At 31.4% G+C, this 27,077-nt stretch overlaps 1 protein-coding gene across 1 annotated transcript; it reads left to right on the forward strand.

Moving 5' to 3' along the window:
- Positions 1-4,613: 4,613 nt before the first annotated feature.
- LOC139518502 (visual pigment-like receptor peropsin) lies at positions 4,614-25,154 on the forward strand. Its single transcript, XM_071310010.1, has 3 exons — positions 4,614-5,228; positions 23,702-23,807; positions 24,730-25,154. The coding sequence occupies exons 1-3, from the start codon at positions 4,647-4,649 to the stop codon at positions 25,134-25,136; spliced, it is 1,095 nt and encodes a 364-aa protein (XP_071166111.1). The 5' UTR covers positions 4,614-4,646; the 3' UTR covers positions 25,137-25,154.
- Positions 25,155-27,077: the final 1,923 nt, after the last annotated feature.

Below are 27,077 nucleotides of genomic sequence, written 5' to 3' on the forward strand. Positions count from 1 at the left end.
TAAAATGTAAACCAATATCCTAGACAAAATTGAATACATGAATACAATTATAATTGAAATTGAGATACAGTAAAAATTGCTATTTTTATGTGAAAAAATACAAGAACTACACAAAATCTTAATATATCATATACCGATTTCAAAACGCACTACACGTGTATCTAAAAAAAATCAAATACCTTAAGTAAGATAAGTACTACAATAATGAAGGGAACAAAAGTATTGTTTACATTTTCCCAGCTTTAGGTTGGCCTTTTGAGTATCAAAAGAAGGTGAAAGGAGTCAACTTAGGAGCGCTTTGATTGGAAGTAAGGGTACAAAATATTTTTTAATTCATACAGTGTGTATATTTATGATACATATTTTGAAACCAATTTAGATATTTTCTTTAGAATTATTTAAAGAGACTTCCAAATGTTCATAAATTTGATGTAAAGTGACGGTGTGCATGTATACCATACACAAGCTTCGTTTGAATTTAGTCATGATACTATTTGACTTCCATTTCTAAAACAGAATAATGAAGTACTAAACTACATATACGTTTTTTGTCCATGCTTTAATTTCAAAAATTAGTAAATGTAGCAAATTTATGTAAGTATTGTCTTGTATTTTTGACCAGTCTTTAGTTTTCTATGTTGTTTCTTGTGTACATACTATTATTTGTCTGTTTGTCTTTTTCATTTTTAGCCATGACGCTGTCAGTTTATTTTATGAGATTGACTGTTCCTCTGGTATCTGTCGATCCTCTTTTGTCGTCTATTGAAGAATAATTACAACCGTTTTCCCTGAAAATAATGATCAGATAAACAAAATCGATGTACAGAACAAGTAACATATTTGACTTTGTCGGTTATAACCTTTAAGTACGATTTCAAATTAAGTGCAACTACATTATACAGTTGATTAACTGAAAACCTACAAACTGCTTCTTTTTGGTTCCTAGTTGTCCGTTGGATATGTACTGATTGATACTTTAGTCTTGGAGAACTCGATTTATTTATTAGTTGTCATTTGCTTTGAACTATGAGTACTCTTAAGCTTATATCAATGATTTGTGTTCATTGTTTTTATGTAAGTTGTACAACTTTTTCACAGACTGATCCATAAAAAAACAGAACATGAACGGGTGTTACACGGGCAGTTTTTATGCATAGATAGTTATCAAAGGTACCAGGATTATAATTTAGTACGCCAGACGCGCGTTTCGTCTACATAAGACTCATCAGTGACGCTCATATCAAAATATTTAAAAAGCCAAACAATTACAAAGTTGAAGAGCATTGAGGATCCAAAATTCCCAAAAGTTGTACCAAATACGGCTAAGGTAATTTACGCCTGGGATAAGAAACTCCTTAGTTTTTCGAAAAATTCAAAGTTTTGTAAACAGGAAATTTATAAAAATAATCACATTATTGATATTCATGTCAACACTTCAATGTCAACACTGAAGTGTTGACTACTGGGCTGGTGATACCCTCGGGGACGAAACGTCCACCAGCAGTGGCATCGACCATAGAGTTACTCGTTTATTTAGTAATTTCCTATTTTATAAAATAAATGTATATGAAAAGTGTACTTAAAAGTTATATTTATAAATTATGATAAGAAAAACTCATTATGTTCCAAAATGCCATTTTTTTTAGATAAAGCGGCTAAGATTTTACTTACTGCAAGAGGTCTATAACCATATAATGCAACCAGGTACAAACCTCTCTTCGGTTTACGTAGCAGTTAAACTGGTATCTTTCTAATAAGATATAGGAAGATGTGGCATGAGTGCCAATGAGACAACTCTCCATCCAAATAATAATGTATAAAAGTAAACCATTATAGGTCAAGGTACGACCTTCAACATGGAGCCTTGGCTCACACCGAACAGCAAGCTATAAAGGGCCCCAAAAATTAGTAATGTAAAACCACTCAAACGGGAAAACGATCGGTCTAATATATATAAAAATGAGAAATTGTCTGAATTCAACTATACAAAAGATACGAATGATGAAAGTGCAAAAACAGTTTCAACGTTAAATAAGCTGTAGTCCATTTTTGGACATTAGGATGATACATTTTAAACATACTGTGTCGCATGATTAATACTTTGGGACTACCCGAATATTGCGCTTGTCCAAGGAGCCCGAAAATACACTGAAAAGTTTGATTTACAAAATTTGTAGATCAAAAAATTCAAAAACGAGACACAATTGCAACTGATTTTTAAAGTTAGATCTTTATTATGCTGTTACACTACTATCCCAAATTAGGCTGAGGGTTGGACACTTACAAACAAATGGTTGCCGTTGGTTCATGTTTGTCATATTTGTTCTCATGAATTGTTTTCTTATTGATTATGTCTGGTCTTTTGAAACCGATTATGCATTATTGGTTTTCTCATTGTTGAAGGCCTTGCGATGACCCATTTTTGGTTGTATCCATGTATTTAAACTCTGGTGGATAGTTATGTTGCTTGCAATCATAACATGATATAAATATATCCTGATTTACAAAAGAAGTCAATCTCGTACTTTATACGGCATTTTAAAATGAACAATTTTTTTTGGATATAATAATAATTGAAAGTGTATACTATGTTTTACTACATGGAAAACGCTAATTAAATTAACGTAATTATTACGTTTAAATGAAAATACTGATGATCATATACAAAACGTCCGTTTATGATGGCGTACCAAACTGTATTGATTATTCAATCAGATTTCCTATGCATAAAATTTAAAGTTCTTGATGTCACAATGATATCACAATATTTAGGCAAACAGTGATTTTAATGATGTACTTAGGTGAGGTTTTGGAAATTTGTGTCAGATGTTCTGGCTCCTTGATTTTTTTCTAACGATACATGGTAAAATATTTTGTACCGTAACACCTATTATTATTTCATAAAGACTTTTTATAGCTCATAAAAGGTAATTTTCCAAAATATTAGCAGATTCTTGATTTCTTTTCTTTCGATTTGAGACCCAAATAAATCCAATGCATTGGAAGGTAAAAGTCCGAGTCAGCCTGCTTCTGCCATAATGTAATACTCAAATACCTCGAAAAGTAGCTCCATAATCAATATTATATTTTTTGCCAGTTTTGTTCCTTAACTGAAGCTCTTTCAACTTATGGTATCAATTTTAATTTTTTGATTTTTTAAATTTCACCGAAGTACATCCTTAATAATTAAGCAATTTGTATAACAAGAGAAAAACTAATTTCATCAAAAACAACTAAATAAAAAAAGAAATTTTACAAAAACTGCTATATTTTTTTTTAATTTAGAATACTTTCATTATTAAAATCTAAAAATGAATTCAATATTCAAAAAACAACACGTCCTGATATTGATGATAAGATGCAGTAAAATGTCACCACAGTTTTGACCAATGTTCGTACTGTTGACGAGACAGTAGGACTATATTCTTCCAGGTACTTACTCCAGAAGACAATTAAAAGAATTGTCCTGTAAAGAATATTTTAATAAGATCATTAACATGTCTCATATTACTGGATTGTCTTAATTTATAAGATAGTAATAGTGAACTCAAGTCCCGTTTTGCGATTGCTACCCCCATCTGCTCAACTCTATCACCTGTCTAAAAAAACATTTACAACAACTGCATAAGAACATATATTTGTTTGAGGGCCAGCTGGAGCCCATCTCCTGGTGCGGCATTTTCTCGTTGTGTTAAAGAGCCATTGGTGACCTTCGGTTGTCTTTTGCTCTTTGGTATGGTAGTTGTTTCTTAGACACATTCGCAATTTCCAATTTCGATTTTATACAAATTCATGCTTATCTCCTTCTAACAAATAAAATTTCGGGAGATATACGGATGGAAATCTTATTTTCACACATATTATTTGATAAGAATTTATATGAGATAACAAGTTAAAAGCCGATGATAACAAAAAAAGAGCACACAAGGCATTACACATGCACGTAAACTCGTGCTGACCCCGTATAATCATTGATCAGCTGACCCATTGACCAGTACAAATATATCACATATTTACAGAATAGCTATCTTCCTCTTTATATCAGTCCAACCGAAAAATAATACAGAATGAATCTTCCCTGCTCTCTTAAATGATTTTTAATTATCCTTTCAATTAGCAAATAACATTGTCTATCTAGTAAAGATGTTAAACTATTCAGACTTTTATGCCAATCGGGAAAATCGAAGACCAAAGTTAACCATAACTTAACTTAAATATAACTTAAATCATTTAATTATGATGTGCTAAAAACAAAGACAAGTAGTCCATATATATCTCAGCATACTAAATCAATAAGCAGAGTAGTGTTATAGATAAATAATAGATATATGATTATCCTTAATTATGCATCAGTCACATTGAATTGTTCAAATATTTCATTTTAAAGCTAGTGCTTATTCGGTGTAGAAGTTAAGTAAATTGTGTCTTTTATATTTTGAATTTGCAATTAGGCGCTTGGCTTCACAATTTCGAAATGAAATTACAGCCTTCACTTTATAAACCATTATAAACAAAGAACAAACAACATGTTTATTACACGATTGGATTGTTATAGACAAATAATTACATTATGCAAAAGGATGAATACAAACATTTTACATTTATGTGAATTCGTATACTTTGATTAGTTTACTAATATACATATAATGAATGCCATATTTTATTGTATAGCTTTTGTCATGTTTTTGGTAACATTCATTGGGTGCTCCGTCAATGGTGCTATAGTGTATGTAGTATTAGTCAATAAACATCTCCAAAATGTGAACAATACTTTTGTAGTATCGATGTGCATTGATGGATTTCTTATATCCAGTGTCGGTACAATATTTACAGCAGCAACGAGTGTTAGAGGAGAATGGATTTTTGGAGATTCAGTTTGTCAGTTGCATTCGTTCATAGTATTTTTTCTTGGCCTTGCAATCATCGCTACTTTGACCAGCATGGCCGTAGAAAAATATATAGTCATAAAAAAAGAATCAAGAAATATAGTAACTAAACGAGTGTGTTTGTACATATTATTTGGATGTCATTTGTACGGTTTAGCGATTGCTTTAATGCCATTCCTAGGATGGAACCAGTATCAACTTGAAGGATGTAACATCACATGTTCCTTAAAAATGGACGGCAACGATGAGAATTCAACTTCTTTTAATATTTTTATGTTGATAGTAGGATTAGTGTTACCTTTGGCCATAATGATAACTGTCTATTCCAAAACTATAATTAAGGTAAGTGTCAGCTGTTCATTTAAACTTATGTTTTGTAAGCACTCTATATTGACATGACTTTTTTTTAAAATAAAAATACCAATAAAGAATTAAAAGTCGAACAACGCACAAAATGCGTTTCGCATTTTTGACAATTTGAAATGAAATTTTAAAAGGTCAGTTTTGTCATTTCGGGGCCTTAACAGCTGACTATGCGGAATGAGCTTTGTTCATTGTTGAAGGCCGTACGATAAATTATAATTGGCAATTTCTGTGTCATTTGTCTCATTGACCATTATATCACATCAAGTTATTTTTATATTCAAATTTTTTGTAGATTTGCTATATATATCCCTGCTTTTGACTTGCTTACTACCCGGTATTTTATTGGCATGTAGGATAGCAACATTCTATTTATTTTAGAACTATGTTAACTTGAAAGGAGTAGGTCCGGTAAGGACCGATTTTGGCCTCAAATTTCAGGTTCATCTGATGAAAGATTTTGACCACTTTTTAAACACTTAAGTGTCTATTTCATTAGATTCAATTAATTAATGTGAAAGATGTTAACTAATTTAGTCATTAAAAACGATCCGATTCAAGCTCAAATATGAAAAATCTACCAAATAGGCCGAAAATTGTCATTTTTCAGATGGTTTTTGTCAAAAATGAAAGTGGCCGCATTCGTGTTCATCCTCAATCTTTATATATATTATGTATTATCATCAAATACAACTTACATTTCAATATTTAGGATGAACACGAATGCTGCCACTTTCGTTTTACACGGAAACCGTCTAAAATTTAACTAAAATGCTAAAATTGTGAACATTTCAGTAATTTAGCATGACTTCATGGTGCTAATTCCCGATATATGTGCATTGTATTGCCAAAAGCCGCCTATTTGTTTGTAGCAGAAGCATTCTACTATAAAATAAATAACTAAAAGTTTACATTTTAACAATTTTGTAAAACTGCTATATGTTGGGGCCAAAAAGGGGTCTTACTGAACCTACTCCTTTAAAATGAGTTATTCCGTATAGTACATTGTATATTGTATTCGTGTAACCGAATTTTAGAAATGATAATTACAATGTACATGTATGAATTGAAAGGTTTTAAAATTGCTTTATGTATGTTATAGAATATAACATGCTTCTTAAATTATCGGCAGACTAGCAACCTCAGTTTTCTACCTAATTAGAACTGTATTTCATTATTGATATATCATAAAAATGAATATAGGAGAATTCATTTAAGTAAATAGCATAATGGTACAAAGTGCTGATAGATAACGGACGTAAGGCTACCTGTAATGCTTCACAATCTGTTCTTAGATCTAAAACGATTACTTATCTCATTGGCAATCATACCACATTATACCTCTTTTTTATTTCATTTCATCCCTACATTTAATTAAGGTCAAATTTAATAAAAAAAAAAAAAAAAAAAAAAAAAAAGAAGACATTTAAATAAGAATCTGGTTCCAGGATACTGAATCAAATACGTTCAATACGATTTGACTCTAATCAGGCTGAAAAGTGGTCCGATATGATGCGTTTCGATTTCGAGTTCACGGCGTCTACCAGTCAAAGTCAAGGTCAATATAACTAAGATTAAACCGATGTTTTCATATTAGTTATTGCAACCTTGTACTTGTATATATAGCCATACATGTATATAAACTCCATCATTAATACCAGGTTTAAAATTTTATAATTACGCCAGACGCGCGTTTCGTCTATAAAAGACCCATCAGTGACGCTCGAATAAAAAAAAATGTTAAAAAGACCAAATAAAGTACGAAGAAGAAGAGCAGTGAGGACCAAAAATTTGATGGTAGGAAATCCATGCAATCCACTTTGATGGACTGCCTATCAAGTCTAGGCTAAAGTTACTACAAATAAACTTAATTTCGTATAAGAAAGTAGCTTCCGAATGCTAACTATTTTATATTGGAATTCAAGCTTAACTGCTGCTCAGACTTTGGTTGTTATTTCGTGTTTTGTATACGGTTGATTGCTTTGATTTAAACGTTTTTCTTTTTTTTGCTACTACATTGTCAGTTTGTTTTCAACTAATGAGTGTGAATCTCCCTTTGGTATCTGTCGCCTTTCGTGTTAATCAACTTGGTTAGTTCAATGATGGAAAAAGTAATTTCTTGATTTTGTCTGACTTTATAAAAAAAGATAGTTTACTTTTAGAAATAAACACGTTCAAAAAAAATGTATGACAACACAGGTCACGATCAGGTCTTTCTCTTTTTAGTTTGACGGGAGCTTGGATTATGTAAGCTTATTCACTAAAGGTTCTTAAGCATTAAAAGGGCGTTTTATTTTGTGCACCTACTTAGCAGCGTATTTTGTCCGTTTGTCTAAAAATCCATCATAAATTATTCTCAAACTAGTAAATTAATCATACTATATAAAGATTTGAATTATGCATCGGAAAATTTAATATAGAAAAATCCATTAAAGTAAATGTCAACTTTTAATCAACTACAAAATCAAAGCTACTCAAACGTATATGCTCTAGTCAAGAAAGGCCTAGTGGGAAGTTTGTAATATCAAATATATTTTTTGTAAAACACTGTGTAATTAAATAAAGTAAACTTAATGTGGTGACCTATAATTGCTTTAATCTTCGTCATTTGAATGAATGGTGGTTTCATTGGAAACCATACCACATCTTCTTATTTTAAAAGCAACCGAAGTCAAAACAGTATATATATCACATTGTATAATGAGTATAATAGACAAACATATATTATAATTTGTTACAGACTCAATGTCTAGATAATGATCAATTTCTAAACAAAAAAGAAAGAGACCACCCGAGTGTTTGATGGGGTTCATGTTGTTTAGTCTTTATTTTTCTTTGTTGTGTTTTGTGTACTATTGTTTGTCTCTTTGGCTTCTTTTTATCAGCCATGGCGTAGTATATTCTTGATTTATGAGTTTGAATGTCCCTCTGGTATCTTTCGCCCTAGGCCTCCTTTACAAGAACTTTCAATACATGGCGTATTTAGCAACAAAAAGTTTCATGACATACTTGCATTCTGTTTTCTTTTCAATTGCTTAAATACTGATCTTCCATTTTTATTTTCAAAGGCTATTCTATAACATCTTATACTTGGGTTCTCGTCAACAATTATAAGACCGATATCTTTGCTGTGGTTTTACATATATCGCAGTGACGCGACATTAGCCTCCATTGAACCTTATGAACAATCCATTTTGGTTATTTTGAAACTCTATGGTGGGTATGAACAGTGATATGCAGCAGCAATGTCTCTAAATTGAAGAACAACATTTGCCCCTAACAAATACGTATACTAGTTCAGTGATAATGGATGTCATACTAGTACTATAAACTAGAGTTCTTCGGTTAATTGGGATGGTGTAAGATTTATGGTGGCTACAGTTCAACATAAGTTAGACTTCTTAACACAAATTCGAAAGAGTCTGTAAATGAACGAATTCGGGGTATGTAATAGAAACAACAACCCAGCCGAAGAGCAGAAAACAGCCCTAGGCCACCAATGGGTCTTCAATACAGCGATAAATGCCCGCACCCGCATCTCTATGAGATTGATTATCATTTTATATCATATTCAGTAAAGGTATCTTGTCAAACTTTATTTAATCGTTTTGTTGGATTATCAGTTTTCCTTTCGAAGGTCGGTGTTTTTGTCCGGGCACTCCAGTTTCTTCCACCAATAAAAATCGGCCGCCACGAAATAGCCCGAAAGCTGTGCTTAAAAGTGGCATTAAAAAAAATCAAATCAAATCGATTGGTTGGTTGGTATACACCCCATTACTGAAAGACATAACATAGATTAAATAGGTTTGATTTTTTATTGCCACACATCAAAAATGTACTAATCGGTCGATTTGCAAACCCTTCAAACGATATGGAATGGACAAAAAACCTTGAAAGAATGAATTTAAGCATTGTAATATAATATATGGAACGACGTAGGGATTATTATTTCCGTTTGATGGGAAATTAAAAATCTCGTCTATTTTCAAGTTCATTTTATTTTTATGCTTTTAATTCTTAATCATCATTGCAGGATATTAACTCATCTTTTAATGTTAGTTTTCTTTGGGTGACAAGTGTAACATGATTATTCGGAGAAGCTGTCTACCATTTTTTAAATATCACAAATAATTTACAAAAACTCTAATTGAAAATCTTCTCCATCTTTTGTACTGCATGATTACGGATCGCCCTACCGATCGATAGATTGATGGAGGAAATTCGAATACAACACCCAGTACTTAGCAAATATAACATAAATATAAGAAGATTTGGTATGAGTGCTAATGAGACAACTATCCATCCAAGTCACAATTTGTAAAAGAATATCCATTATAGGTCAAAGTACGGTTTTCAACACGGAGCTAGCCTTGTCGCACACCTAACATTAAGCTTTAAAGAGCTCCAAAAAGACTAGTGTAAAACCATTCAAACGGGAAAACCAATTAACGGTCTTATCTATATAAAAAAAGGCCGACAACATGTCGAAGTGTGTATGGACAGTTATTTCACCTTGCGTATTGTTATGTGTTTACTTTTCTACATTGGCTAGAGGTATAGGGGGAGGGTTGAGATCTCATTAACATGTTTAACCCCGCCGCAATTTTGCGCTGTCTCAAGTCAGGAGCCTCTGGCCTTTGTTAGTCTTGTATGATTTTTAATTTTAGTTTCTTGTGTATAATTCGGAGTTTAGTATGACGTTCATTATCACTGTACTAGTATACATATTTTTAGGGGCCAGCTGAAGGACACCTACGGGTGCGGGAATTCTCGCTACATTGAAGACCCACTGGTGGCCTTCGGCTGTTGTCTGCTCTATGGTCGGGTTGTTGTCGCTTTGACACATTCGCCATTTCCTTTCTCAATTTTATTGACCGATACACAAAGCCTGATTTTTAAAATCCCTAGAAAATATGACACAATACCATTTTTTTAATCGACACATTTGTTTTCTTATTTTGAGGCTTACTTGCTTAGCGAACAAAAACAATTACTAATTTTCAAGTCTTTATTTTGACACTATTGTTTTAAATAAAGAAATACTTAGCATGAGTAGAGTATTCTTCTGTCCAGTACTATTATAATAGACAACATTTTACAAAACATTTCATTGCATATAAGAACATTACTATCACAAGAAGTCAACCAATCAAATTTTCACTTTTTTTTAACCTGTGTACACGCTTTAGTATATAACCATGAAACCCCAAAATATTTTATAGAAACCTCACAATAAAACAAGTTGCTTTCTTTAAAAAAAGAAAAGCAATACATGAACCTAAGACCGCTGACTGTCGGGTCACCAAAAGATTGTTGCTGAATTTGTGTTTGCTTTTGAATTGAAATAATTGACTGTAAATAGAAGAAGCCAGTTGAACGTATATATTTACAGCTTCTATTTGAACAGTTATTTTAAAGCTCGACTATTTTATATATTACTGGGAATGTACATACTTTTTCCGATTATAACCCATTGGCAAATCCTAATTTCTACTAACCGGATGACTTATGCAAATTGCACAAACTATCGCAATATAATTTTATGCACTCAGTTTGCTTTATAATATGGAATTCTGGATGCATTTATTTTATCTATCATATCTTTATATTTTGTTTCCTAAATGAATGCCTTTATATTCTCAACTCGTATTTTTTGAAGCTGTCTTTACTCATGGTAGATTTTGTATGCGGTTAAACCTGTGGCATGCAATTGATTGGGACCTCTTATGAAGAGACTTATTTTGGACTCATAAAACATCTCAAATTTTAAGGATTTCCTGATTTTACTTAAATCTATTAAACATTATACAGAGAAACTTAGTTTTGCCAAAGAATTTCTTAATTCAGAAGTTTATGAATACCTGTACACACTTTGAAAATAACCAATTTACATAAAAAGGTATGTAGATATAAAAAAAAACACCAGACACGAGTTAAGTCTACAAAAAAAGCATTAATGACGCTCCAATGAAAAAATTTAGAAGGCTAAATACATTACAAAGTTAACTTGAGGAATCTATTCCTTGGGTAGACAATCCTAAGCTTTTTGAAAAGGTCAAAGTTTATAATAGGACAGTGACTCAAACAAGAAACAAAAGAGAAACAACTCGAGGTCATAATACCGTTAGTAATGATGACCGTGCTTGAAAGTCACATGTAAAGCTCTTTCTGCCATGTCCTGAATTTAGAAAACGAAAATAAGCTTCCACGAGTGAATTTTATAGTATTGCATGCCAGTAGTATTTTAGCGCAAGAAATAGTAAATAGAAAGCATCTCACTGATACTCAGGAAAAGAATACGCATTTGCATCATCACATATCTTAATCTAATAGTTGAAATCGAATGTCAAACGGCCTACATTAAATGTTTTGACTCCGGATTCATTGACATTCTATCCGGAATTTTTGAGAACGCAAACCGATAGTTGTAATTAAATTTTGCTGTTATTATTGTAAATTATTTGTACGGTTGTTGTGAGCTGCAAGGATTTAAAATCATGCTTTATGAATTGAAAACACACAAGTATTTTTATTCACGACCGTTTAAAATTTAAATATTTAATAAATTGATCTTAGTAATACTTTCCGTTTTATGGATATATTACAATACAAAAAAATAAATAATAATTACTCATAAAACATAAAAACTAAAATGGTATGAAATAATTAATGTAGAAATATAATGATTATTGTTTATACACATTTTTTTTGTAGGATGCAAGAATTTATTTAGATTTAATTTTTATGTTTCCTTTACAAATGAATATTTAAAAATATCAAAGCAAAGTATCTTGTCATATAAAATACTTTAATTGTAACTCTGAAAATATTCTGATTTCAATCATTGTTAGTTTCTCCAGAAACATAAATACAGTATTTATTTTGTATATATTTGTTTGATTCCGATTGAATTAAATACTTTTGATAAGAATATTATCTTTCTGTTTTCCGATCTAATATTAATATTTTAACCAGAATGTTATCTCCCGTAAGTCTAGTATGATGAAATACACAGTATCCCGTGGTTAAATCTTCAAACATAATTAGTTTACATGTTATCGAGACAACAGACAATACCACGTTATAATTGACCCACATACACACAGTGTACAGTGGTCGTTTTAAAACAAATATAATTGCGTCGTCAAGGGCCATCAAGGGATCATATCAAAGACGTAGATAACAACATGTTAAGACCTGTATAATTGACAGAAAACTTTAGAGACATTCCGAGAATTTTATTCTGACTTCCGCCCGAGAGATATCGAGTGGCCCATAGACACACCCAAAACTCGCCAATATACATGAACCCCTCAGGGGGTTCATGCAAAAAACTATGATGCTTTGAAATACACAAGAAATATGTTTATGACGCAGAATTTTTTTGCTGCAATGAAACAATTGTCAAATTTAGGAAATATATATTTTTCAGCCACTTTTTCGTATGCAACCGAATGTGACGTACTATGATTTGTTGGTTTTACACCTATAGCATTAATTTTGCCCAAGAATAACCAGTCAAACTATTTCTTTTTATTACAATAGTATAATTATACTCAAAATCCAAAATAATGAGATGTAATAATTCTGTTTTGTATAGGACAAATACATCACAAGAGTTATTTTTTAAACTTTATATATGTTTATAGTTTCTCTAGATTCCCTTTCGTATACACGGGTGTCATTCGGTTTATCGAGAGAAATGATCGTGAAAGAATATCTAACGGCGGTCAAGTATTGAGAGACGATCGTGAAAGTTCTGGTAACGGATCGTGAAAGACATTTAATCGAGAGGACATGTGAAAGATCAGTAAATATTCTAATTTAATTAATTACACAGACAAATTTACGACAAAATAAAACTGTCTGTCAAAATGGTTTAACATTATGATCAGTATGTGAGAATATCCAATTTCAAAAGTACATAGTTTTTACAAAACAACAAAAGGCAGATTGCTTCTCGACATTTCAATGACATAAAAAATGTAAACAAACACGATTTTTTCACAAATTCGACTAGATTAACTACTTTTATCCGAGTAAGGGCATTCTATTTGAAATAATCAAATGGTTCTCATAGTTATTTTGTATAAATATAATCTGAAACTTGGTAAATAAAGAACTTTTTACACAAAATTGATTTTTCGGATCGTGAAAGATGACGTACCGCATTTTTGAAGATCGTGAAAAGGATCGTGAAAGATCTGATGCTACGAAGACGTTCAAATTATTCTTCAATTATATGATAATTAATATTTGTTATTGGTATTGAGAAAAGCTAGATAGGTCAACATCCTAAATAGGTTTAAGCATTTCAAAGTATTAATATTTTCAGAAAATGAAAAGAAAAAGAAATAACAATACGGCAATAATAAAAGACAATGGGTGACAAAACGCCGAAAAAACAATCCAGTGTTGTTGTTATGATTGTAAGGTGTACATTTTCGACTTCTGCAAGGTTTCAACTGACATCGAACTCATTATCATGCATCATTCGGCAATGTTTGTTTTATGTTGTTTGTCCTTTTGGTTATATACCTTAATGCTTATAGCGCCAAGGTAATTCGTGTATGGTATACATGTCTATCTGCATGCTTCATATATGACAATGGTGATGTCAATTGATATATTGAATGACAGTAAGATGTCTATGTCTGGCTGTCGGTCGGGGTTCATATACTTTTGACCTTATGTTCCGAATTAATTGGCCAAGCATAACTTTTACATTTGTCAGTTTCTAAGGCACTGTAAGGATCGGAACACATTTATTTGGTGTACGGGATATTTGTAGAGATCTGTATGGCATGGTTCATCTGACCTTGACCTCTTTTTATGAACCAATGACAATCTTAAGCGCATTTGACACTTCTAGTAAAACCCTTGATATTATAGGCGTTATAAACAAATATACTATCATAAGTAAAGCATTGCAGCATTTGCGATCTGGTATTCTACAGTCTGTAGTATATAGTTAAAGCAATCCACATCTGCGTTGTATATAAAGAACTTAAGAAAGTACTGTTGCACAAAATGTTGGTTATCGTTCAATCTCAAATTACACATGAAAGATGCCGTTTTTGCTGTAATTTTTTGTTTGATGGATAACATTTTGGTTTAAACGTTGCATATCCTTATTATTGGATAAATAGTGTCGGTCTGCCTGAATTGCACTAGACCGATTCACAGAGCTGAATCTTTCACACTTATTTAGACACGTTTTTAGTTGTTGTTTATTTTTAACTTTCGAGGTAAAGTGTTGAATAGGAAAAAAAAATAATAGCTTTAATGTACATCCTTATTAAAATAGTTACAGGCTTCAACCAGTTGCAGGTTTATCAAATGGTAAAAGAAATACTGATTTCTGATTACTAGTATTAAGTCTGGTCACGCATTTTCTTTCACGATCAAAATAATACGTATCCTGATCTTTCACGATCAAGTTTGATGGAAATTCAACAAATTCAAGGTTTTCATAAACAAATTAACGCTTTTAAGGGAAGAACATACTTTAATTTCACTGTACTATCAGATACATCAAAGAACAAATTTCAAATATATCATGATATTCTGAAATATGACCATTATAGGTACAAAAAGCGTGTTATTTACAATTAATTTCATAGACACGCATTGCGCCTTTTGTGTTTTTTCAAAAAGTACTTCATATTTTCTTTATCTTCTTTCACAGTTATGTTGAGGAAGTTAAACCATTTTGACAGACATATTTTTTTGTTCGGATTTTTTCCGCGTTTTGAAAATTAAGCGATTTTTTCAAAGATTCTGAACTAGAATGTACATTAAATGTCTTTCACGATCCGTTACCAGAACTTTCACGATCGTCTCTCAATACTTGACCGCCGTTAGATATTCTTTCACGATCATTTCTCTCGATAAACCGAATGACACCCGTGGTATAGTACAGTCTCATGTCAACACACGATTTACCCGATTGTTTCCTTACACATGATTATGACTTTCAATTGTCTACATAGTTTCCAGTATATAATTTACATAATCATGGTACTATCGATTCAAGTGTAATGGATCACCATCATTTGATAATTAATTGATTTTTTTGAAACTTTAGTATCGTTAACGGGCAAAACATGTGCTTATCTAAACAATTTCGATCTCCTCGGGAGTTTCTTATCAACGTATGATTCACATGATCCTGATTGCATAATTTCTTTTTGGTCCTTTCAGGATTTACTATTACACAAAGCAATTAATAAAAACGGAAATCAATATCTGGTTAATCTTTTTTACAAAAAACACGATTTAGGAGAGTTATTTACAGCTGATGCATAATTTTGACGATAAAAGGACGCAATTACTGTAATAAGGCCGCGTCCCGCAAATGCACAAGTTAATGAAATAGCGCAAAAAACTCTGGGTCCTTTGAATTATTATATCAGTTTTATAATAATACTCATGTGCATAATTACGATAACAAATTGTTTTGAATATTGACATCATGTTTATTAAAAGTCTCTTTTTACTTCAAAAAGATCAATTAAAACGTGTATGAACATTTGATAAATATGAGTTATTTGGAAAAAATAGAAAATGCACAAATTTAAAGGACATTTATATCAAACAGAATTGACAAATGATTTAACAAAAAAACAGCTTGTGTTTATCTTTTAAAACAAAATACTTATGTATTTCTGTCGAAAGGAAAAAGACGTCCACAAATCCGAATTTTGAGCAAATTTATAAAATTTCGACCTCTTTTTACTTAAAATTAAAGTAACACATGAAGGTAATATATTTTTATTACGTATTTGATTTAATCAGGGAAAAATAGCCTATATACAAATTGTCAGCAAAATTTTAATGTGGGATTAAAACTGTATCGTATGCCCTTAACGAGAAATCTCTGCTTAGTAATTTTCTGTTTGAAATAGTTTAAATAGACCATTTTCAATTTACCGATTTTTGACTCCGGATTCTACAATTTTTCGACTGGTTACATAATCTGTGGTTAGACATCCTGGTACTCAGTCAAGTAAGAGCAACCAAAAGAAGTAAAATCAAACATATAATCTGTTCACTTTGGGAAGACAGTGTACGGTTATCGATTATTTGTCGTAAAATGAAAACATAAAACATAAATTTATCTCCTCCAAAGTATGTACCAATTAAAAGCTCTTTGTTGACCGATTACCAGAGACAAGGTAAACTGTCGACAAAATATTAACTACGGAGTCAAAAGTCGGTAATATGAAAATAGTAAATTCGACACGACATCGATTTTACACAAAAGAAAATAACGAAACCCGAGTTACTGTTATAGTTGGATGCGGAATTCCAATCATGAAGTCATGTTAAAGTTGGTTCGGGTGTCTTCTACCATCTTTGATTTTGAAGTTGCAGATAACAATTGATTGAATGACTGTTGGTTGCTTAACGTCCGCAGATAACAATTGGTCTAGATCTATACTATGAATTGTGCAAATGTTGAGAGTAGTATGTAACCCATGTGTAAGACTTCTAATGTAAATATGGGAAATTATGTGTTTTATCATATTTACGGCTGTATTTTGTAAAAAAAAACCACAATATTTGTGTATGATTTATTATTTTTTCAAATTTGCCAAATAAGGGCAGATAATTCAGATAAATTAATTTTATAATAGAGAGTGATGTGAATTTAGCTAGTTTAGTATAAGAACTAGAACATTGGCCGTCAAAGACAGTAATTTTCATATATCTCGACAAGACAAGAAAAAAGCCCAGAATGAATTTATAGCTTTGTACTTCCTATTGTCACTCAAAATATCCGACGACTCTTCAAATCATTATATAGCTTTTACATAATGATTTTGATTTATTTTCATGGTTAACCTTTTATCTCAAAAGCTGCAATAGACAGATAGAAACTTTGGAGGCAAAAATGATCAACAACACATTCACTACAAAAACGTCTATATGAACGAAATCATTGACCAAAATCCATAGGGAATTGTTGCTTGTAAAGGACGATTTTATTTATAAATATCGCTCTTTTATCCGAAATAGAAAACTATTACAGAAAGGTAAAACAACAAATAAGCTGTAAGTTGCAAAAATAATCACAGAATCAGATGTCTACAACGAAGGGGGAGGAGGGAGTGGTGTGGGGTTTAACGACCTTGGCTACTTATGACAGTCTTGCACGGTCGGTAATCATGATCTATGAAACTGCTATTATAATAGAATGTACGACATATACTTTATCAAAGATTTTTCTGAAACTACTCAACCAATTACAATAAAATGTTAGGTATTTTTCCTTTGGGAATAAAGCATAAAGTTTGTGGTGTTTGCTTTCGCTAACAGTCACCAAAACACGTCTTCCATGGGTTAAGATTGTACGTTTAGGTATAACATATATCGAAAACCATGGTAGATAAAGAAAATCTGAGAGGGGCAAAGTTGTTCAGATTGTGAGAAATAGTTACCTCACATTTTTGCCAAAAAATCTGAATCTATTGTATCATTTTATTTTTAATAAATGTATCAGTTGAGTGATACAGGCTCGTGGCTTGTTTTAATTTTAAAAAAAAACAATGATACAGCAAAAAAATATAAATGCTCGAATTGATGTCAAACGATAACTAAATGCTCACCCGTTTTGAAACCCAATATACTTTCTTTTTTTATTAATTATGTAATGAAATCATTTTTTTTTTTTTTATTGATTAGCGGGTCTTTGAAAGTTTATAACTATATATTATAATAAATGATTACCCTTTTGAACTGAAACAGTTGAAGTGTTGTATGATCAAAAACGACATAAACATAATATCAGAATCCATCTAAGAGAGTTGAAACCTTAGTTGCTTAATAATGTCAAAATTTATAAACAGAACATTTATTAAAGGTTTGTTATAAATCATGTCAAAACCGAGGTACCAAAGTCCTGACTGCTGGGGTAATGATAACTTCTTGTTATGATAGTCTACCAGCAGCGGTATAGACCTAGTAAAAATACAAACACCACTTTATAAATTTTATGCGAAGCTTCTAAATTTAACTTCTCCATTTAAAAAAAAGAATAATAAAACATCATTGTATCTTACAATATAAATTGATTGTCTCTATGTTTTGAATTTGTTTCTGTTAATGCTAACGTACGTTGCCTCTATTTAAAGTTGTTGAAGTTCAAGGTCATTTTCGGAAGAATTCTAACATTCATTTTATATAATATGATTTATTGCCCATACCTATGAACGAATGAATATTACATACATGTTTTAATGATGTAAGTGTTTCCAATTATCAACATTAATAGAGGGTTGGAAAATGACTCTAGTTATATCTCACGTTTGAGGAATGACAATTATATGATATTTTACGCTATAATTAACTAAATTTGCAATACAGTTTTTATAAAGAGCCTGTCTGCATGATTCTACATTAGTCTAAGGTTTTTCTGTTGATTAAATCTACGGTAGCAACCATCTTTTATTATAGAATGGCACAAACTTTTTTATTTTCCAAATGATCATTTGCGCATTATATCAGAAAAATCTTTTGAAGAAGAGGGTAATAAAATGTATTGCCATAGTGTCAAATGATACATTGGTATGTGAATACTACCACCTTGGATATTAGCAGGCATATTATTATCACAATTTTGAAACGTCTCAACCAATATTAAATATAACCATCATAACAACGCGTATATATTATATTGTTGCAGTATATGCGGCAGTTTCAAATATTTTATTACATATATCAATTTGTTAAAATAATTGCACAAGAACAAAAACAAATGATCCCAATGATTGTCAGATTGGAAATGTTAGAAAATAGTAGGGCTATACCATCTATCAAACATTATGTTCTTTCAACCTGTTAACTTAAAGCTTCTTTACGTTGTTCATATATATCCTGTCGTGTTTGAAGGTAAATTCCATGATGACATTTTCCCCAGGTAAAAAAAAACACCCATCATAATCATCTGTACAGTAATTAAATGTATTGATGTTTCTCATCAGGCAAATGACTTGTGTGGATTTCCGCTGTAATAATATAACATACTGTAAGTCAGCTTTGCTCCAAGTAATGAAGCTTTCAGTAAGTACATGCATTGGCTAATTTACGTCTCGTTAGACCCAATCAACGTATTTGCACCTCTTTAACGCATATTTAAAATTAAGTAGACTAATGCTTCCCACGGGATTGTCTTCCTTAAAATGAAGTTGTTACGGAATATAAAAGAAATTATATTCGATTTATCCATTTTGCTTGCGTAACGTCCAATATAAAGTAGCCATATTATGCATATCCAAGACAAAAACAAAATAACAAAATACAATGTGAATTGTTTTTTTTAACGAAATTACAAACTCCAAGGTAAAAAGGTGGTTCTCCATAAGACCAGTCAAAATCAAACATTAGATTATATCAACTATCGAAACGAATGGTAACAATTAGCTATATAAATATTTTGATATGAGCGTCACTGATGAGTCTTATGAAGACGAAACGCGCGTCTGGCGTACTAAATTATAATCCTGGTACTTTTGATAACTATCACATTCCTGACTGGGTACATTCATTTCCAATGAAAAGTGGTGGGTTAAACCTGAGTGTATAGCTTTCCATACAATTATATCACTAATTTAAGAGCGAAAAGGTATAACAAAAATACCAAACTACAAGGCAAGGTAAAAAAAAAAGAAGTTCATAAAACTGACTAATCAAACGCTATCGACCAACGAAACAAATGAAAAACAAATGAAAAACAAATGTCATTTTTCTGACTGGATACAGGCGTTAACCGACGAAAATGGTAGTTCTAACCTGGTTTTAAAGCTAGATAATACTCCGAATTGTATGTTAGTTGTTTATAGTGCCAAAATATTGTGAATGAGAATATATAATAGTCAGTGTCTGTAACTCATCCCACAGCACTAATTAAATAAACAGAGAATTTATTCATTGACAGGGATAATAAATTTTTCTCAGCACATAATTTTTTTTATAGGATCTATTGTCAATAGTTTGAATCTGACGAAAGAAAAGTAGCAACTCTGATTTTCTATACATATAAATTGTTTTTAAATTTGACCAACTAATTATATGAAGATATCTTACTACTAGATACTACAAATGCAAAAATTAACTTGCCCTAGGAGGGTAAACATACTCGAGAACTTATTTAAAACTGCCACATTCGATATGAACATGTACAAACAGAGTCTGTAATTCAGTTGTTACAATTGATTGCCATATTTGCCTATTGTTTATTTTTTTGTTATTAATCTGAAGGTAGCTTTTTCGTGTGAGTTGTTTCACATGTAAGGGGCTTGTATAGCCGACTAATTGCTTTGGTATTTGCTCATGGTTGAAGGCAGTACGATGAACTGTAAATATTGTAGTTGCTCATGAGCAATCGTACCTCATTTCTGTTTTAATCATGCGACCGTGCGAGGGCTGTATAGCCAGTCAAGGTCGCTAATAACTTCCATTTGCTGTTTTTTTTTTATCATGGACATTAATTTAGGACTGCAGAACGTTTACCTTAATTTTACCTCCTTCAGTAGTAAAAGAGTGACGAAAGATACCAGAGGGACAATCAAACTGATAAATCGAAAATACATTGACAACGACATGGCTAAAAATGAAAAAGACAGACAGACAAACAATAGTACACATCACACAACATAGAAAACTAAAGAATAAGCAACATGAACCCCACCAAAAACTAGGGGTGATATCAGGTAATCCGGAAGAGTAAGCAGATCCTGCTCTACACATGGCACTGTCGTGTTGCTCATGTTATAACAAATAGTAACATATGTATATCTACATCTTCCAGTAGTAATGTTTGTTTCGATATCTTCTCCAGTAGCTATATATTTATCGCTACCTGCTTTAGAAGCTAAACATGTATCGGTACCTCCTTCAGTAACAACATATATATCGATACTTCCTTCAGTAGCTACATATGTATCGCTTTTTCCTTTCATAACTAAAAATGTATCGCTTCTTCCTTCAGAAGCTACACAGGTATCACTACCTTCTTCAGTAACTACATATAATTCGCTACCTCCTCTAGTGGTAATGTATGTTTCGGTATCTCATTCAGAAACTACATATGTATCGCTACCTGCTTCGTATAGCTTCCTCCTTTAGTTGTTCCTTATGTATCGCTACTACCTTCAATAGTAACATAATTATCGCTTACTTCATCAGTTGTTACATATTTATCGCTACTTGTATATAGATTATTTTTAAAATTAAATTAACAGTGTGTTTGCGAGTTTGTATCCTTCATTTTTCTTGTTGCTATACGAACGCATAGTTTTTACCAAAAATATTGTCAAATGTTTTAAAAAGTCTCTTTTATAGCAAAAAAATGTCAAATAATTTATCATACTAAAGCTTATACAAGGGCAATTTATATTATTATCACAATTACCATTCAACTGTCTGCACCACTTTAAACACTGGTGTGAAGTATAATGACCGATCCTCAACCAGAATCAATATCTTTGATATTGAAATTATGTTGTTAAGAAATATCAAAAATCTCCTGGTCAGTTGTTGTAACAGTGATTTAAATAATTAAATTTCCTTCCTTTTTTTTATTTCATTATGAAAGCAAATCTGAACATAATACCTATTGAACTTTTGAATTACATTTTCAAAAAAAGAAGATTTAAAGAATAAAAACTTAATAATTGCCAGAGTTACCATTCAACTTAAATAAAGAACAGTTCAAAATAGAATAAAATGTATAGAACTGATTTGTATCAGTCCATTTTGCAGATTTATAGAACTAGAACAGACTTAAAGAGTCATTAAAATTATGTTGCCTTCTGTTATGTATAGTGATATTACACTTGTTTCGATATACATTTCCAAATTCATTCGGTATTCAAGAGGTTGCTGCTGTAACTCATACTTTATAAAACGTCACTAATGTTTGAGGACATTTTTGATGAACCAGAGTTAAGTCAAAGATCTTCAGAAGATAAGACCTTTTTGATAATTATTCCGACTTTACAAATAATACATAATGGTAAATAGGTACTGATGTTGTGTATCACTCTAATAACGTGTTATAGTGTTCTTCTTTTTAAATTATAAAAATATTTATCGTTTTGTCCATTTATGATATTTGGTAATACCATTTTGGTGTGGCTCGGTACTTCTGCATTCCGCCAATGGGTTGTTGTGCTGTGGTCAATTTTGTATTCTTATCTTTCATTTTTGCGTATGTGCTTTGTCATATTTGTTCTTAGTTGACATATTTGTTGATTGCTGTTTACTTTTTAAACTTTTTTTTACCTTGTACGTCTGTTTATCCTGTTAAAACATTGTCAATATGATGGAACTTAATGAAACTGCCAAGGAAGTGAGAGGTTTGGCTAGTTATAAAACAAGGTTTTACTCACTATTGTCTATATACTACATGAAGAAATGCATGACCAAGACAGGAATATAACAAGTCAGGAATATAACAAATCAGGAATAGAACAATTGTTTGCCATTCGTTTGATGTGTTTCAGCTTTTTGATTTTGTATATGATAATGGACTTTCCGATTTGTATTTTCCTGGGAGTTGTTATTTTCATTATTTTCAATTTTTTTTCTTTATACTGAGATTACATCAAGATTATCTTTTATTAAACAAAAAATTCTTCATATAATACTCAAACAGCAATTTGATTGAATTATATTTTCTTTAATACACATTGTAGCTACCCTTTAGTAAAACATAGGTGACCTTTATTAGCAAACTTTAATTCTGACAGGTATAGAAATATGGGTTGACGTTCACGCAAATTTATACAAGTTTGTATTTGTGTTTTAATCATACAAATAACGCGAACTTCAATTAAATTTTGTTAAAAATTAGTAATATAATAATAGTATATGAATAAACGCATCATATATACAATGAATAAAATTATCGAAAAGGCAAAATTCCAAATGGTTTTGCAACATACAGCTAAGGTAGTGTATCGTTTGTACTATAAATTGTCTGTTTGTAGTTTTCTGTTTTAGTCATGACTTTGTCAGTTAATTTTTGATCTATGAGTTTGAATGTCCCTCTTATATCTTTTGCTCCTCTTCTATACCTGGGATAAAAAAATCCTTTAGTATTTTGATTAATTCCAAGTTTTGTAAATAATTACTTTTAGCGTTTGACACATTAGAAAAACATGTCCTGTTTTAACCCAAGAGATACAAACCATCTATTTGTAAATAAACACCTCACCTCATTTACGTCAATATTGTCATCTTAGCTGTCTTACTATTTCCTCGTGTTTGAAAAATGGCCTTCTCATACTGTCAAGAACAGCATGGCAGAAACTCTGACACAACGAAGGTGAAGGCCCCTTGTAAGTACGGAAGTATGTTTTCAAATTAACCTACCAATACATTTTATAGTTTAAGCGAGATGGAAAAGAGATTTGTCCGTCAATTATTTTTTTTACTATTTATTTAAGATGAAGGAAAAGCACAGATCAATGAACTTCAACACTTACAGTTCTCATCGAAAGACAATATTAAAGAGAGAAATGGCAGTAACAAAGACAATCCTGTTAATGATAGGTATAGTTATAACTGTTAGCGTCATTTTATCAGATATTTGAAGGCTTAAAGTTTGTTTACCACACTACTGAACGATTGCTATAATGAGTTTTTTTGTTTTGTTTGGAAAGATAACGAGAAAGATTTTATCAGTAAATGAAAAACAGCTTATTAAGCAAGTCAACAAATATAAGACACATGTCACGATAATTATCAATAAAAATGAACCTGTTTTACCTCGTTGACGATTTCAGTTAATATTCAGTCTAGTACCGTTTTTAGACATAACATTCAAAGACAGACATGCTTCCACGACACAACATCAAATACTACAAATGGAGAGGAAATAACATGTTTCGTCGCATGCCATCAATATATCGTTCATTGCACTTATTTTTTATGTTCAATATGTTTAGAGCGTCTGTTACATCATCATTATTGGCTTATTCATTAGACCGGTGCATATACATTTCTATAAGTTTCTGTGTTAGTGTCAACACGGCGTAAAAATGTTTACATATATATAACATATCTCATCGTGAAAATCATCGGTAGTTTTCAAACATTTATGTGTGTCCTTAAATTGCAACAGGACACATCATACATATTTTTGTAATAAGAACTATCGTTCGACAAGCGTACATAAACTTGCGGCGTATGAAATAAGAAAAAGTAAAATAACAAAAAACTGAGCTCCAAAAAAAACCACGAAAAGTCACTAATCAAATGGCAAAACCAAAAGCTAAAACACATCAAACGAATAGACGAGTGTCATTTTTGTACAACTCAAAAACTTTGTTTATTGCTGTTTTCCCTTGTAAAACAATAGTTAATGTCGTATACATATTGTTAGCAATATAACATATAAAAAAGTAAAAGGATGATATTTTAGACCAATGTGTATGTTCTTGCATTTTTAAACCCACAATTAACTTTATTGCAGGTGTTTTTAGTTTAGCCTGGTCACCTTATGCCATTCACTGTATAGTATCCATGATTGGTTGGACAAAAGGAATGTCTCCATTTGTAGCAACTATTCCTGCTTTGATTGCCAAATCATCCGTTATATATCATCCATGTATTTATATTTCTAAAAACAGGGCAGTGAAAAATGCACTTGTATTACATTTTAACTGCTTTAAGAAAAGCAATCGCTATCCTAAAGTTGTAAACAGTTTGCCTTTGAATGTGTGTGGTATGCCAAGTCCGCTTCATAAGAATATAAAAGCGACAGACATTGTGACGGTGGACGAAGATGTTGATTTTTCAAATACACCATCAACTAGTACAGACACTCATGAACGTTTATGTAAATTCCTTCTCAAAGATAACAAAAAATGTTCAGTTTGATTAAAATGTTTTGCTCAATCCAAGCATTATCAATGATTGTTTCCATTTTATGCTCGTAAAAGTATTCACCCAAAATCAATATATATTTGCACACCCTTAAATCTATTTTTTAAGATCTAACAGTAGAATTGTTTAATTTGATGTAAAAATCATATCGATTATTTGACCGGCCCTATTTAATAAGCAACAGTCAATATCAAAGATCTAAAACATAACAAGTTAAAGGACAAACGAGATATGTCTTCTAATAATACTTCACTGGCGCGATGCGGTTGAAAAAGAACAAAAATTAAAAACAATTGACAACTGAATGGTTTCTTATGTTTGTGAATTATGAAACAAATGGAAAACCACATTTTGCAAACATCGTAGAAAAAAAAAAGAAATCAACAGCCCTTTATAAATTGCATGCGTCTGAAACGCTTTTATGAATTAAGTTTCATCTAGAATGCTCAAATACGAATATTTGAACACAAGTTATTCATGTATCAGAATCAAAACGTTTGAAAATTAGAAGCGCAACTTGCTTGAACAGAATTACGTTAGTTGCCTTTCAAATGCTAAAATATTACAAAACAAAATAAAATTCTTTTATTTTAATATGCTAATGATATAATGATGATTTATTCCAAGAGATTTGAACTAGTTAATAAAGATGGATGCAAATTTCAGAATTGAAATTTGTGTGGCCAAACGGTCTTGCATAGGTGGTATTCATTATATAAACTGAGCATGAAATGAAATAACACTTAAGAGCTGCGGTACATGTTTATAGTGTTGGAACCTTAAGGCTATTGAAGTATTGCTGAATCGAAACAACAGATCATATACAACAAATACAGTAAAATATCAATTCACGAAAAACAAAATATATCCTGTTTCTAAGTTATTGGCCAATAAATAAAATCAGTTTTGTAAATCGGCCTGTGGCAATAGTATTACTTGAACATGTACGAAAACTTCATTCCAGCGGCATACCAAACAAATGATAACATCAACAGAGAGTATTTTCACCTTAAAAGAAATTGGTTTTGTTTTCAATGCGTCTGAATCCTGTATTTGATTTTACCTTTCATCGGGTTTGACTCGAGTAGCACTGATCTGTCTCGTGTTAACAAATTACGTGTCTGTCGTTAATTATTATATTTTTTTCTTTCATGTGTTTATATAATTATGTACCTATAATCAGGATAATGCTACTGGGCAATGTAAATCAAAACCAAACAACATATACAATATTAACCTGACAACTATAGTTGAAATATGAACAAATTTGAACAATATTGAAATATAACTTTGGGCCTCGTAAAGTAAACTACTTTTTTTCTACACTGTTCATGCACACTTTATAAAAGTCCATGCACACTGATATATAATACAAAAAAGTAAACCAACTTCTGACTTTCAAGTTTGTGTTGTATTTATTCAATCATTTGCGTATTCAAAAATACTTGTGTTATGTTTGTCACCTTTCAGACATCTAAACTGATCACATAGGTTGAGGAAATGGGTCAAAATTGAAAATCACAATGTTTCAAATTAAAAGTCATACAAGCACAAAATTAACAAATGAGTGAACCTATTGACATACATGATTACGCATGAAGAGACTCGAACATGTTCCTCGCGAAATATTTAAAAACATTGGGAATGGCATTGTCTCCCCTAAGTGTTTCATCATAATGTTTTTTTTAGTAAATCAAGTCATCTGTCTTTAAAAGAGGGGCGGAAGATACCAGATGGGCATTTAAACTCATAGATCGAAAATATACTGACAACGCCATGACTAAAAATGAAAAAGACAAACAGACAAATAATAGTACACAAGACACAACATAGAAAACTTAAGACAAAGCAACAAGAACCCCCTTAACAACTGGAGGTGATATCTGGCCTTGAAGTCATAAAACTTTCGAGTCAGTTTTTTAGTACTCAAACTCC

Source organism: Mytilus edulis, chromosome 4 (assembly GCF_963676685.1).
Source record: "Mytilus edulis chromosome 4, xbMytEdul2.2, whole genome shotgun sequence".
Lineage (NCBI taxonomy): Eukaryota > Metazoa > Mollusca > Bivalvia > Mytilida > Mytilidae > Mytilus > Mytilus edulis.

What these genes read in the sequence shown, in the direction of transcription:
- LOC139518502 (XM_071310010.1), top strand. Translation starts at nt 4,647, where the DNA reads ATGAATGCCATATTTTATTGTATAGCTTTTGTCATGTTTTTGGTAACA. An exon ending in ATTCCAAAACTATAATTAAG is followed by an intron (nt 5,229 to 23,701) that starts GTAAGTGTCAGC and finishes TATTTATTTAAG; the next exon opens with ATGAAGGAAAAGCACAGATC. An exon ending in GACAATCCTGTTAATGATAG is followed by an intron (nt 23,808 to 24,729) that starts GTATAGTTATAA and finishes ACTTTATTGCAG; the next exon opens with GTGTTTTTAGTTTAGCCTGG.